This window comes from Peromyscus californicus, unplaced genomic scaffold, assembly GCF_007827085.1.
Source record: "Peromyscus californicus insignis strain IS unplaced genomic scaffold, ASM782708v3 Scaffold_8__1_contigs__length_139910024, whole genome shotgun sequence".
Taxonomy (NCBI): Eukaryota; Metazoa; Chordata; class Mammalia; order Rodentia; family Cricetidae; genus Peromyscus; species Peromyscus californicus.
Window position 1 is genome coordinate 48,753,759 of NW_026294606.1, and position 15,649 is coordinate 48,769,407.

At 37.6% G+C, this 15,649-nt stretch overlaps 1 protein-coding gene across 4 annotated transcripts in view; it reads right to left on the reverse strand.

Annotated features, from left to right (window-relative positions):
- Positions 1 to 15,649, reverse strand: part of Lyst (lysosomal trafficking regulator) — a 158,115-nt gene that overhangs the window by 64,005 nt on the left and 78,461 nt on the right. For all 4 annotated transcript variants that reach the window (XM_052726905.1, XM_052726902.1, XM_052726904.1 and 1 more), the window contains exons 20-27: positions 15,027 to 15,164; positions 11,263 to 11,461; positions 8,864 to 8,995; positions 5,569 to 6,184; positions 4,518 to 4,695; positions 3,865 to 4,034; positions 2,443 to 2,673; positions 670 to 836 (exon numbers count right to left, since the gene is read on the reverse strand). In XM_052726905.1, coding sequence (XP_052582865.1) covers positions 670 to 836; positions 2,443 to 2,673; positions 3,865 to 4,034; positions 4,518 to 4,695; positions 5,569 to 6,184; positions 8,864 to 8,995; positions 11,263 to 11,461; positions 15,027 to 15,164 — 1,831 coding nt within the window. The remainder of the gene's footprint in view (positions 1 to 669; positions 837 to 2,442; positions 2,674 to 3,864; positions 4,035 to 4,517; positions 4,696 to 5,568; positions 6,185 to 8,863; positions 8,996 to 11,262; positions 11,462 to 15,026; positions 15,165 to 15,649) is intronic.

Here is a 15,649-nt window from a genome sequence, read left to right on the forward strand (position 1 = left end):
TTCAAGCTATCATCGTTTGAATCTTTTAACTAAGTTAATTTATCATCTACTCTATAAGGTATATAACCTAATACCCAAACTATAATATTCAATATCTAAACAAAAAAGCCTTAGACATGTTATAAAGTCACTATAAATTTTTTGTTATTTTTTTGACACAATGTCTCCTGTATCCCAGGTTGATCTTCAACTTCAGCTATGTAGCTGAAGATGACCTTGAGTTTCTGATCCTCCTGCCTCCACCCCTCAGATATGTATCACCATACTCAGCCTCACTATGGAAATTTGAATGGAAAAATAATAAATCATAAATGTATTTAATTTTAAATAACTGTTTCAAAAACAGTAATTTTGTGTAAAACAAAAGCTTTAATAATCTGCATGCTTCAGATTTCACAGTCAATTTAGTATTTCCCATTAAAGAAAATTAAAGATCATTCCTCTTCAACATAAGCCTTTGTATTCTCCTTGGTTAAAAAAAAAAAAAAAAAAAAAGGTACTAGTTTCTGCAGTGATATATTGTCAGCTACTAATTACATTAAGTCATCAATCACTCTATTTTCAACAATTCAAAGGTTGCTTTTAATAACAACTAATACCATCACATAAAAAAGTTTAAACCTTCAGTAAAAGAGTTATGGGGAAAGTTCCATAAAAATTCATTCTTACTTTGTGTCCTCTTGTTTTTGCTATTTTGAAGATATCCAAGAAGTACAATAAGGTCTTCAATAACTCTAAAATACTGTGAGCCTGAGGAACTGCAAGCGTGGATTGTAACTGCTATGAAAAGTTGCTGTATATCACATGCAAGCAACTTGTATTCGTTCAAAGGAATGCTAAGGTGAGCCAAAACAAAACAAAAGAACCCAAGACATTTATAAGCAAAAATAGCCAACAATTTAAGACAAAGAACTAAATAAATTCTATACTACCAGCATGCATTCATTTAATACCTAGTCATGCTTACTCTATGGCAAGCAATATACCCTGCATACTAGGAATGGAAATAAGACATTTTGAATCCTGTCAAAAATACAGTCTTGCAGAGAACTAGACAAACTAAGAGAGCATCATATACATCAGGTAAGAGATTAACACAAGAGACTAAGGGAACACTCACACATGTTCCTAGCCTACATGAAGGGTAAATGTTAGGGTGTGGTAACAATACTAAGGGATAGTGCATTTGAATGAATTAATTAACCTCCCTGCATTTCTGCTGTATAAATTAAAGTTATTTTAGAGATTATAAGTTTGAACTTATATTGAACTTGAATTAAGGATAATAAGCTTGAATGTGTGTTAATCACTTATAAACATGTGAAATGAATATGAATCAGTTACTCTTCCTACAAGTTTAACCTTGATGATCTACTCAGGTATATGACACCAGGCCCAAATACTTTTCTATATTTAGTTTTTGCAAATTAAGTGAGGGTTAGAAATATAACTTTCTTAGGGCCTATTAATACAGTATCACACAGGGACTATCAGTATAATTTATTTTTTAGGAAAAACTACTTTCAGAACAAACTTATGAGTACCTTTCCAGTTTACCAATTTTATGCACTGTGCTGCAATCAAGACTAAGTGTGCTAAGGAAATACAATACTTCGTGTTTCTACTTTTCATATGCACAAGTACATGAACCCTACGTATAATAAGTGCCCAGGGAAAGCTGAACTTTGTGAGTCTAAGGAGTCTGTCTTTGCCTCAGACAATCACTGGGTACAGATATGCTCTGTACTCTGCAAAATTATGGACAACATTCAGTGCTTTGGCATACAATAAGATGGTGCATCTAAAGATTTATATTTTAATATTATGCTAGTAAAATGATAAACTATATCAGATGTGGAGACAACAAAAATACAAAATCTAATTAAGAATTTACCTTTCAAAGCTCTTACTCAACTGGCAGGCAGCCCTTTGTAAGTGTACTTTTGATTATTAAAAGCAAGTTTGAACTAGCAGTGCTAACACAGCCTCTATTATCATAAACTGACCACAGTAGCTGTGATACAGCAGCAAGTGAGTTCACCGAGATGAGACAAGTCCTCTGCTGTTTGTGAGCTGCATGTTAATCAGTGAGCTACTGTAGCTCTATTTAATCTATTTCTGGTGGTTGAACTACAGAGACTACAGATGAAGCTTGATGAACAAATATGAGAGTAAACTTACTATCTTCAATTCTAGATACCCAAAACCACATCATATAAGCATCCTATTCTTAACCAAACATTGATGAAAACATGCCATCTCCAAGTTAATTTAATTTCATGGTTAAGAAATTCTTTGAAATCATATTTTAAAAAAATGAACTCTTTAAGGTAACCTAATAACTATTTCCCCTTCTAATGATCTTATCAGATGTAAATTTAATTTAATTTTAATTAGATGTAATTTAAATGTTCAGTAGCAGATGTAATTTAATAAACTTACTTCTTTTCCAATCCATTCAGGGCTGCTACTGTATTACACAACACATAGAGTAGACCATTGTCCAACAACATGTCTGCTACCTTAGAACAAGAGTTTAAAACTTGAAGGAGAAGTAAGAGAGCATTATGCAAGAGCACATTGTCATAGAGAGAGGTCTCTATTAGTCCCAGTACTGGAATGACAGACCACTTCTGGAAAAGTTCCATGTGTTTCACCTCCTCCAGATCAAATCTGTAATAAAGACGAGCATGTTAGGAGCAGTCAGTCACAAACTGGGGAAAAATGCTTAAAACCACAAATAAAGTTACCAAAAAACAGTGTTGGGAATAAGGATTCTTAATTAAAAATAAGATTACAGCTTCTAACAAAGCAAAACCTAAGATAAATGCATAAGCACTCAGGTGAAATACATATAAAATTTCATAGCTTCAATGGATTCATTTGAATTCATCCACTGACAATCTTGTATCCAAAGAACATCTGCCATGTGGGGCTATAAAAGTGTAAAGGAAAATTACTAGTTTACAAACTTACCTTAGTGACAATGATCTAGTAAAAATAGCTTAGCACAAATGAATAAATCCTTCACCCCTGACCTACTATCATTTGCCTCTGTGGCGCAGCAGAATTCTATATATTTTGAGTATTTTCCTTATCTGACAAGTATGTGCGATGATGTCTGTTCAACTTTCCTTACAAGAGTGTTGTGAGAATAAAATAAGATCATGCAGACTTGCTCTAAAAACAAACAAAATAAGAAATTCATGCAAATGAAAACTACTATCAAAATTACCATGGCTCGGATATAGCTCAGCAGTAGAGCACTTGTCTGGTATGTGTAAGGTCCTGGGTTTGATCTCTAGTAATATGCACACATACATAAAATGGCCACAGTAAATAATTTAAGTTCCCCAAGGTCTGAATTTGTCTACCACACTAAAGAAGTATGTATGTTTCTCTATCAAACAGAAAAAAAAATTGTGCCAAACTTTTAGTTCCAGTGGATTTTTTCTTTTATCTTTGCATGTATTGTTAATCTTTAAGCATTACACCAAAGTTAAATCTGAACAATCAGCACATCCAGAAATTCAAGGGAAGACTCTGAGGGGACTGAGGAAGTCCTGTATGGGTCACAAATATCATGTCATTGAGATTACAAGGGCCACCTTTCTTCCGGAGCAGCTTTCTCATGACATATCAAATCGTCTGTCACTTTCATTTTCTACTACAATTGTTTGTTTCCAGTTTCTAACTAGTGAATAAAATACTAAGAAAGAAGTAATGTTAAAAAGATTATCATATGTAAAACAATAAATCAATTCCCTGGAAAATGATTTACAGTAGATTTTTTTCTGATGATCCAAAAGAATCACCTAATTTTATATTTAAGAAGAGAGATCTCTTATAGTAGAGAGCACTCACTCTTCATCCAGGCCAATGCGTCGACCAAAGAACATTTCAGTGAAGCACTCCAACAATTCCTGAGTTCCCCGATGAAGATACAACTGGTTGGCTAGTAAGGAAAAGCCACGGTTCTTTAGAAACTTGTCCTTTTGTTCTTTGGATGCTCGGTTAATATACGCATGTAACAGCTAAAGAAAAAAAAAGACCATCTAGATGTTAACATTTAATATATACAAATCAGACTGTATATAATTCTTATATTTGTAAGTTACTACCTGTTATTCATATACATAGTCACATATAGAGAAAGCTAAAAACCATGTCACCTGCATAGAGAAATTAACTGGCTACTCTGGGATGCAAGTGGTGATGCTTTCTTGGGGATTTCGTACTTCTTTGATGATGTCCTGTAGCTGAGCAGAGGACCTAGTAGCCTGGGAGCCATAGTTGAGTGTAAGTATAATCTTATGTCTAATTCAAAGTGAAAGAAACCAGTGCACTGTTTCTTCTTCAGGTCTGACAGTTGTCATCTGACCTCCACCATGTGTACCACAGCGCACTCTTCTTAAATATAAAATAAGCTTTAAGTCTTAACATATACCAAACAATTTAAATTCTACATATACTTATTTTTTCAATGAAAGTATTGCTTATGTAGTTTGTGCCCTTACTTTAATTACTCCTTGCTGGATAGCAGGTGATGGGTGGTTAACGAGGACTAGAAGAGTATCTGCTTGAATGATCCTGTCCATCACATTTTCAAGCATAGCATCAGGCAGGATAAGAAGAACTCCACTTAAGAGGTCATATAACCCACAGCAGATAGGTATCAAACAGTCTTCAGTGACACTGTGACAGAAACCAGAAAAGTCTTACAAACGCAGCATCAGAAAGAAATCCACATGAAGAACACCCTAGGAATTGCAATGAATAGCAACTTTATCATGCAAAACAAATGCCCAGAAAGTTTAAAAATGTTTCCTAATTTAAATTAATGATTAAAAAACTTACCGTTGTCTTTTAAGGTAGCTGTTTTTCCAGCAGATAGTATACTAAAATGCCACATATGCTACTTAAACTATCTGAGGTTAAAAATCCAGGTCCTCCTGTACAACATCAGGATAAGTCAACAGCCCAGCACGGAGGGGGAAGGGGCTTATGAGTCTTTACCCCTAACTGAGCATCTATGGACAGCTGATGGCTTCTGAGGAAGGGAGGGTCAGTTTTTAAAAAAGGTGTGGCCCCTGGTAGGTTGACCACTCTCCAGTGGATGTGCCAACACACTCAGGAATATATAGGTAGTAATACATAGGTAGGACTTCATGGGTTAAACAAAAACAAAAACCAGAGAGAGAACATGAAGGGGGATAGAGAGTAGAGGGTGGATCGTGGAGGAGATAGCTGTATAAAATTCTCAAAGAATTAATAAAACATATTTAAAAAAAATCAAGGTCCTTCATTCCTCTAGCTGCATTTCAAATGTCTCATCGGTGAACATTTCACTATCACAGAAAGCTTCATCACTCAGGACACGATCTAGGAACATCAATATGATGATTTCTCTGAACTAAAGAATTTTCTTAATTACTTGGCTTTTGGGTGAGTATGGAATTCAGTATTATCTAACAACGAATAAATGAGAATGCATCTTTTGGCTTGCTATTAATGTAATATGATCAGAAGTGCTAGTGCAGGGATTCGAAGGCAAGAAAACATGGTTACCTGTGAGCACTTGCGGCTCGGTTGTAGTTTGCCTCATAAGCAGGAGAAAAGGCAAAGTTTTCCCAATCATCAGCATTCCTATCAACAAGACTTGGCCACCTGCTAGCAGTGGCAGATCCATTCTGAGAGGGAAATGCAAGCCCGAGGCTTGCAATAGTGCTGTGGCTTCGCTGGAATGAGGCCAATCCCTTGAGATTATCAGGTCGACGTGGATAGGACTCATCCCCAGGACTGTCATCGTCTGATCTGGGCTCAGTTCCCAAGTCTCTGTGAGCTACTCTGGCCATAGGAAACCCCAGTGTTCCTCTGGAGACCCCATTAGCAGAGGCCTGGGCTGCAAGAAGTGCCTCCATTTCACAAACTGTTTTCGCAGACTCACAGCTACTGATGAATGCTTCCTCTTTGCTTGTTTTCAGTGTGTAGGGACTTCCTAAGGGATTCTGCTTCCCTGGGTGGGCATCTGCAACACTTAGTACCTTGTCAATACTAAAGCCCAAACTTCCAGCCAGTTTTTGTGCTTGCATTAGTGGTGAATAGGTAGGAAATGCTGGTAGACTTCTAGATCGAACCATCTGGGCAGCCATCCGCTGTGGAATAATATTGGAAGAACTGGTTCCTAGTAAGTGTAGACAGAAAAATAGTACTTAAAAATCTATTAAACAGCACAACTTTTCTTCTGTAATGTGAGTCACAACCATGGAACAGACCAGCTGTCTGGCACTATTAAAGAATCCATAAAGGGCAATTTTCCTAGCCAAAAAAAAATGCTTAAATTTCATATGTGCCCAAACTATTTTTAACTACATTTTATTAAGCTTTCAAAACCATGTCTTTTCCTGTTTTCTTAATAAAGTACAATATTGATGGCATGGCTTGAAGTCATAAGGATTAATGGGTTCAGCTGAAGTGAATCAGAGTGAAATTTAATTGACTTAGGACAGCAGTCACAGGGTACAACATGACAAAGTGGAAAGAGTTCAGGCTTTGCAGTAAGACATGACTGATTCAAGTAAAAGTTCCATTAGTTCAGTGTCCTTAGGCAAATCACTTACTTACTACAGAAGTGGTAGTTTCTGCAAATGTATGATGAGAGTTCAGAATATCTACTCTGCAGGGTGTTTTTAAGGATGAAGAGAGGTCATGTATGTGATGTACCTTATATGGTACCTGGACTGTAACGGGTACTTAATAAAAGGTAGTACTTGTCATTACAAAAATAGCCCTCAGACTGTTCTCCTATTTCCCTTCTATTTCTGCAGTTACTTACTAATGAGAAGTAATAATCTCTCTTCTTCATGGCTTTCCAATTTAATGGTTCTAACACTATGTTCAGGAGATCAGAAAAATCCTTTATGACAAGAACACAGGATATAAGCACAGATTTCCCAGCATTTGGTCATGGACCAGCAACAACGGAGCAGCAGCACTAGTCCAATAGCTAAGAATTCACATTTTCAGGCTCTGGCTTATACCTACTCTTCCAGAATACAGGAGAGAGGTACACAGTGTCTGAGTGAGATAATCAGATGCTTGTATGCATGCTCAAGTTTTGTAAATATGATAGAGTAAATAGCTCCTTAATGAACTATTTTTGAGGCAAAGCCTTGTGCCAATAAAAGAGATACACAGCTTAGAACTCTTTCCTAATAATTCTTTGTTTCAGTTGGCAGGCTACAGTTGTCAAAAGATTATTCAAATAATCTAGAAAAAAAAGGGGGTTGACTGACTATATTTGAAAATGTTTCAGACTGATACAATTTTTAAAAAGATACTTTCTACAAAATACTAGATGAAACTAATTAAAACATGGCCTTAAAATATTATAATAAATGACCATAAAATGAACCAGAGAATAACTGAAATGCTTTGGAAAATAAACACAATTGGAAATTAACACTCATACATCTTGTCCTGCTTCTCCATGGCTCTACTTTGCCTCCAAGACTTAATAGTTGTTTGCAGTAGAGTTACAGAAGAGGAGGCTATCCTGACAATAAGAGCCATAACCAGCATGATGAAGACAGCTGTTGGGAAAGGGAAACAAGTAGCGCCAATTCAGAACCAGGAAATCTACACATATTGTGTTTTCTATGAAAATAAGGACAGTCTGTTAAAAGTAATTACGAAGATAGGAAATTACTATGAGCTTAAAGACTTAAGTACTCATTTTATGAAGAGAAAAATGGAATTAATTCTGAGCACACAAGTAATGATGAGGCAAGCATTTAAAGCTGCTGTAGTGATTGGTAGTGAAGCTGGCTGGCTGGGAGCCACAGTTGAGTTTTTCAAGTCAACACCACAGGCTAGGCCACTGAAGATAGATGGCATCTAGGAAACTGCTGTGGTTTCCGTTTATGGGAACTAGGCTGCAGGAATATAGCAGAAGCACAGGAACTGGGGCAGTGTCACAGGAGCCAGAGACAGGAGGTTGTCAGAGTGGTTCAAAGAATGACTGCCTCCTCTTCTAGCTACCAAAATTCCCAGAGGATGCTCTTTCTAGATTGAAGGTAAAAGCTGCTTAAAAACAAAACAAAAGAAAACAAAAAAACCTCAGTTCAAAAGACCTAGAAAACATGAGGGTACAACTGCATCTGAAATCAGAGTAATGCAGGCAATTGAAAATCAACCAACCTCACAGACAGGACAGTGTAGAGCATTAGGGTTCTAGAAGTGCTCAGAAGCCTTCATAATCATGTCATATTGAAGAAAGATACCAACAGAAGGGACAGTGAACCTACCAAGTGAGCTGTCTGGCAAAGAGCAGAACAAGACAACCAATATTTCTGAGGAAAATTGGAAAGCAAACCAGAAGCTTAATGAAATACAAATGACTACAGTAAGAGAACATATAATGCACGGTGAGATAGCATGAGCCTCATCTATTTTGGGGTCCTCCAAAGACCTGCACTGGGTATGTTGTTAGACTAAGTGTCAAGTACTGAGACCAGTGGTTGTGAAAATAGATTTTTTGTTTTATTTTGGCTAAATCTCACCCCAACACCTGCAACTCCTTCTAGGTCCCTTCTCCCATATTCTCTCACTTTCAAGTCCCACCCCGCCCCGCCTGCTTTCTCTCTCTCACTCTGTGTGTGTGTGTGTGTGTGTGTGTGTGTGTGTGTGTGTGCACAAAATGTACTAAGTCCAATCGGTTTTGCCAGATAAAAATGGATTCATTCAACATACTTTGGCTGGATATCAGATTATATTATACTGCTACAACATGCACAATTTAACTGTTCATGAACAGTCACAACTGAAATAAGATGATCTGTAGTTTAATCTTTGCTATTATTACCTTCAGAAGGTGATGCAGTAAAGGCAGATGGACTTATTACCAGAAATCCAGGGCTGGGAAACGATTGTCCTCCACTGCTAGAATGCCGCAGATACATGATTGACTGCACTTTCTCCTGAAAGATCTTGCCATCTGGAATTGGTTTTGAGACAGTAAAAATTTAAAATAGGATAAAACAAAAATAACCTTTAAAAGCAAAACATTAAACATGAATTTTGGCAAAAGGGTGTTCAAATAGAAAGAAATAAGGCCTGATTCATACTGTCAAATGTATGATTCACTCTACAATTTCTCACTATGGATTTTATGGCTGCTGACTATTATAACCCACATTAATTTCTACATTCTTTGAACTCTAAGTGTATTAACAGTTATTTCCGAGATTTCACATTTTACTATTCCTCTTCCATGTATAATTATGATCTCTCCAAATAGACAGTTTACTGGTTTATTCCTTGAATAAGGACTGTGTCATGTGCCTATATATTAGATTTATTTTTATTTGAATTTATGTGTATGTATGTGTGCCTGTGACATGTTTATCTGGTGCTTGCAAAATTCAGAAGAAGGTATCAGATCCTCTGGAGCTAGAGTTATAGGCAGTAGTGGGTGCTGGAAACTGAACTAGGGTCTTCTGGAAGAGCAGCAAGTGTTCTTAGCCACTGAGCCACCTCTCCAATCTGTGTCTTATATTTTTATGAATCCCCTTCAGTGTATGATACGAATCTTAAGTAATACTCTCAGTTAAATCATCCTTTTTAGCATCATACTTGAAATTTTCCACCTTGGCTTTTTAAATGCACCATAAACAGTCAACTACATTACCTTTCTGCTCTTATTCATACCTTTTGTTTATTCTCTCATGGGAGAATTTCCCACTCATCCCCTGTGGAGAGTTGGAACTACCTGTCCACCTGTGGTCCTTCACCCATGTCCAATCGGTCACTGGGTTCTCCCAGTTTTCAGGCTTGATCATTCTCCATTCAATCCTCTCCCCACTGGATTGGTGTTATAGCTTCCTAAGTCATAACTGGTAGATGTCTTGTCTATCCCAAGATTTTCAGAGTACCAGAATTCTAACAAATATCAGCATGACTTAACACACCCCAGAGGTTCCTGTTGCCTTAATACCTTAGGTAAAGCTCAAGCTTCTTGTTTTCAAGAACCTCCATGTCCGTCAGACCTCTCTCTAATTGTGTATCTTAGTTAGGATTACTATTGCTGTGATAAAACGCCATGACCAAAGCAACTTGGGGTGGAAAGGGCTTATTCAGCTTACACTTTCATATCACTGTCCATCACCAAAGGAAGCAGGACGAGAACGCAAGCAGGGCAGGAACTTAGAGGCAGGAGTTGATGCAGAGACCATGGAGGAGTGCGGCTTGCCATACATGGCTTGCTCAGCCTGCTTTCTTATAGAACCCAGGGCCACCAGCCCAGGGATGGCACCACCCACAATGGGTTGGGCCCTTCCCCATCCATCAGGAATTAAGAAAATGACCCGGGTTTGCCTACAGCGGGATCTTATGGAGACATTTTCTCAGTTGAGGCTCCTTCCTCTCTGATGACTCTAGCTTGTATCAAGTTGACATAAAACCAACCAGTGCATTGTGTTTCTTATATTTTAGCAATACCAGCCTTTAGGTTCCTTGTTAGTCTTTGCCTAGAATGCCCTTCCCATTGCTCTTTCTTCATTTCTATTAGACTCTAAGCAAACACCTTCTCCTTCAGGAAATATCCCTCAGTCCCCTAGCCCATGCTCTATACTACCAGAAAAAACACATACATCTACATAAATAATGGCTTCCATATCCCTGCACTATCCACAAGCCCAGTATAACTATCTGTTCATTTCTCTGTCCCCTCTACCAGATATAACCTCTTATGAAAGGAAACACTTTACTAATATTTGAACTATTCTGATTCTAGAATCTTATGCAGTACTTTACTCACAAACTGTGCTAACCTAACATGAAACCATGCTATGTAATTTCATTTGAAGTTTTATTGATGATCATTCATTTTATTTATTACATTTCTTTAAATGGTTGTTGTACAACCAGATTTCCATTTTAGATTTACTACCTAGTTCTCTATTAGTTGCACCCTTGCTTACTTTCTTATCATATTTTATCTCCCTAGTTTAAAAAAAGCTGCCTAGGTCACCTACTATTAACTGTTCTTTTCTGAATATATACCTCTTCCCTCCTCTTGGTATTCAAGCTCCCTGGAGGCAGAAGCCAATTTGGTTTATCCTGTAACTCACTGCCTTCAATCCCCAAGATACATTTAGGGCCATTTCCAGCACAGAGAAACCATCCACTGAATATCAAAACAAATGTGGATCAGCAGGAAAAAGACAATGGAAACAGTTAAGATCCAACAATGACCATACTCACCAATGTGCAAAGAGAAGTAAAAGTTTGTGGGGTTGTGACAAACATAAGTGTTAGTAGGAGGATGCACTGCCAACAGGAAATTGAAAATAATTGTCAATAATTCCAAATCTGGAGGAGATCCAAGGACTTCCGCAATGATTTTCACAAACGATCTACAAACCTCTCGGGGCATGGATGTAAGCTGCCCCTCTCTGTGTTCCTGAAAAGATAAAAGCCAAACATTTTTTATGTTTGGAGAACTGTCAACTAATATTTTTCATTCAAATAAGGTAGTCTTTTAAAAATCATTATTATTGTCATTATTATTAGCGTGTGTGGGCCGTGTACATGTAGCAGTCAGAAGACAACTTTGTGGATAATTCTTTCCTTCTACCTTTATGTGGGTTTTGGAAATCAAATTCAGGTCATCAGGCCTATATGGCAAGCACCCTACCTGACGAATCATCTCACTGATATTATTTTTAAGACAGAATTTTATTGGTTTACTACTCTAGTATGATCATATTTACCATTAAATTGGGGTACTACTTCTCAAATCAAGTAATCTTGCCATTAAAAATTCATTAAAAGTGATGGCAACTTAATTTTACCCCTCTTAATTTAGTTAACTGAGCCAAGTTACACTGGCAAACTCACAAATAATGGACTCAAAAGCTAAAGTGTCCAAGTGTGCAGTGTGGCCCTGCACTTACGTTAACATTGCCATGCTGTCCTTTTGTCTGTATGAATAATGCTAATGCTAGTACGTAAGATCATTTTAAGAATTAAATGTCACACTATCTTAGAACATTGCCTCAAACACTAAGTCCTACGCAGGGTAACCATCTTGTAATTCAAAAAGCTGGAAGAAGAGTTTCAGATTTCAGGTTTTGGATTGGGGGATATCTTGACAGACTTTATAGAAGAATATCTATAATGTCCAAACGGGAAACGTTCCAAACTGAAGTTCTTTTAGTGCATAAAGCTTCCTTCTTTTATTACTAGCACCACTTAGTACTATGACGACTCCACTGTGGTTACTACATCTGGAAGGGCTTCTCGCAATAGAGCGAACTAGTTACAGTGCTAGCCTGCGCCCTGGCTTACAAAGTCCTTTCTCACAGTGGTTTCTACAGTGGTCTTATCTTTCACTTCTAGAACATGGGCTTAAAGTGGTTCTTTGACTAGCTTGAACCACACAAGGAAACAAAGAATTGTTCAACTATAACCTAAACTCGGGCCCCCAGTATCTTTGTGTTGTACTATCGACTGCTTCGATTATAGAACTCGGTAGACTACCTTGCATTACTAAAAATAGAGGCTGACATAACTTGTTTATGTCCTCCAAGTCCAACTTCCCAGAGGCTAGTAATTAACCTCCTGACTAAGGGCACAGAATAAAAAACTGCCTTGTCTTCTGTCTCCCTACGTCCAAATATAAAACAAAGTTCTCCCTCCACCCCATTGACTCTGATATACTGCTGAATCAGAATACTTAAAAGGGAGCTGTTAATTCTGAGATAATTTAGTCATCCAACTAGCTCAGATTTAAGAACAAAATCTGTTAAGGTCTCTCAAATGTCCAGATCAAAACAAGAAGTTACACTTCCTCACTTCCAACTCAGAGCTCATTTCTGCTACAGTCATGTCTTTCTTTTAATCCATGTCTCTTTTACCTTTCTAGCTCTCCTGCTTGTATCATCAGTGAGCTTTCTCCATCACATGGCCCCTTGTGCTAACTCTTTGTCCCTTGCTCACCCCAGCTTTCACTCTCCTGACCTTCCAGGTTCTTCTCTTTGGTTATTCTCTCTACAGCTCCTATTTCCTGTTTTCACCTTGGAGAATGGATATTTCCCAAGGCAAAAAATCTCAGCCTTCATTATATCCTAGCAGGCTGCTTACCTGGGAATGCTACCCTGTCCCCGTCGGTTCACAGCCTACTGCCACCGTGTGCCCTGCTGAAAGCCCAGATCTAGGCTGTATGAAAAATCAAACTTGGTTGCTTTTCTGATGCTATCATTCTTTCAGTCTCACAGTTTTTAGTGTTTTCATGTGTGTGTGTGTGTGTGTGTGTGTGTGTGTGTGTGTGTGTGTGTGTAATAATATAACATAATATACAGACTTCTAACAACTCCACTAAAACAGAACTGGCCTTAGTAGTGATATCTTTTTAATCTCCTTCATACTTGCTTCCTACTTTACACTCTCACTTTATCACCTTAGTTCAGGGTCTATACCCTATACTCAGTAACTAATGAATTGCCTCATATTCATTGCTCTGCTTAATTCACTACTCTTTCCAAAATGCCTCAAAGACACTGAGATATTGTAAATGCAAAGACCAAGTTCATTCCTTTACATACTTTACACAAGACTCATGTTTAATAAAATGTGATAAATGGACTTTCTGAATGAAGGGTGAAAAAAAGACCTTTCAGAAAAAGGAATTGCTACTTGAGTTTTAAAATCATTCTGCAGAAGAATTATGGAAGAAAAATATATTGAAAAGGCTGAATATCACATGATCATACAAACTTACTGCAAATTGGCAATACATTTCAAAATGGATAAACAAACAGATTTAGAGTAAAACAAAAGCATACATGATACATAAAATATTCAGCAAGCTAAGAAATCAAAGTCTTGTATTTCTGAAGACAATAACCTGATGTACCACGGGGGCCAAGAAAGGTACATATGATGCTTTTTAAAGCAAGTATTCATTTACTGCCTATGTGTGCCTGATACAGAGGTCGGAATGTGGTCAACAGCAGCAACAACAAAAACTCCATATCGGACCTTCAGAAGATTTACAGAGGGAAATTAACTGTAATATCATGAACAACATAAAACCATACTATATATGTATAGTGGAAACAATGTATGAAGCAGAAGGGGCCAATTAAGATGAAAAAAAATCAGTAGAGGCTTCTTTCCAGGGGTGAGTTTAAGGAGCCCCAGGGGTAAGCACATGTGAGCCAAATGAAAAGAACAAGAGCAACAACATCCAAGGCAGAGGTGTGCCAGAGGAAGGGGAACCTCTCATTTGTGGCCATTGAGGAGAGAATACCAGGGGTTTAGTGCGCTAGGAGCCTGCCACATCTTCACATCACACATGTCATCTTACTTGGATTTTAACCCAACTATACTGTGAAGGCGTCAGGCTACGGAAGCAAAGGCACTAGCCTCATGAAATAATAAAGATCCCATAGATCCCACCTTATCTGGACTTATCTCACTTAACAAGACTCACGAATGTTTCAAACATTCCAAACAAAAGAAAACTTTGGGAAATAGTCCATTATAAAGCAGATAAAAGGACATTTGTAAAGGTAGATCACAGCACAGACAGAGAACGTAACCTAGTGCCACTTTTGAACATAATATTTTGGATATATTTCCATGTTACTGATTAACATATAAAATAGACCTACAATAAATTGTATTTATTAAAAGCATACATGTGTGTAAGTTGTTATTTAAAGACTATATAATGAGTTAGGGATCACTAAATGTTGATGTTCAGGAAACCACACAATTATTATATCCCAACACAAAGAAACATGCAGAAACTAGTTGTTCTTTTGTGGTTCGAGTTAGAGAAGATGACAGTGTAAAGATCAGGTGGCAAGAGCTGAAAGAAAACAGGCTTGTGGAGTAGGTAAGACAAAAGACAGAAAAAATTCCCATTGACAGGCCTGTGAAATCTGGATGTGCACAGCAGTAGGTTATTAAAAGAAGCAACTGCAGGAGACAGCTCCACAGAGAAGCTACATGAAAAGTACCTGTAAAACCTGACAAGTCAGTAGGAAGTGATGGACGATGTGGGCGTTCAGCAGCTGCTTAATATTAAACTGCTGCTGCTGATGCTCTGCCCGGATGAGGACTTCCAGGGCTGCTAGCAGAGTCTCCCACACACCTTGCTGAGAAAATAAACATGCACCAATTAGCACACAGTTATGGAAAACATGCCGTGGGCCTCATAGAAGACTCTAAACATAACTACTTAACACTGCGTATTCTATGTCCATTCAATTTTGGGGGTTAGGGCAAGCAAGTCTTAAAATTTATTCCTTTCAGCTCATCATTACCTCAGGCAGTTCAAAACTCCACACAAAACAAGCCTCCAGATTTACATTTATAATTAACATTACACTGAAGCAGCAAAATCATCCTCTCCACCAAATAATTAGTGATTTTTAAAAAAATATTTTTATTCTTTAATAATTTCATATATACATTCAATGTATTTTGATCATATTTACACTCCTCTCCCAACTCCTTCCAAATGTACCTCACCCCTCCTTCCAATTCCATGTCCTTTAAAATGTTTATTTAGATGATTATATTTAAATGTCCTTTGGAGCATGAGAGGTCCAGGACACCATAGCATACACTCACATTGGGA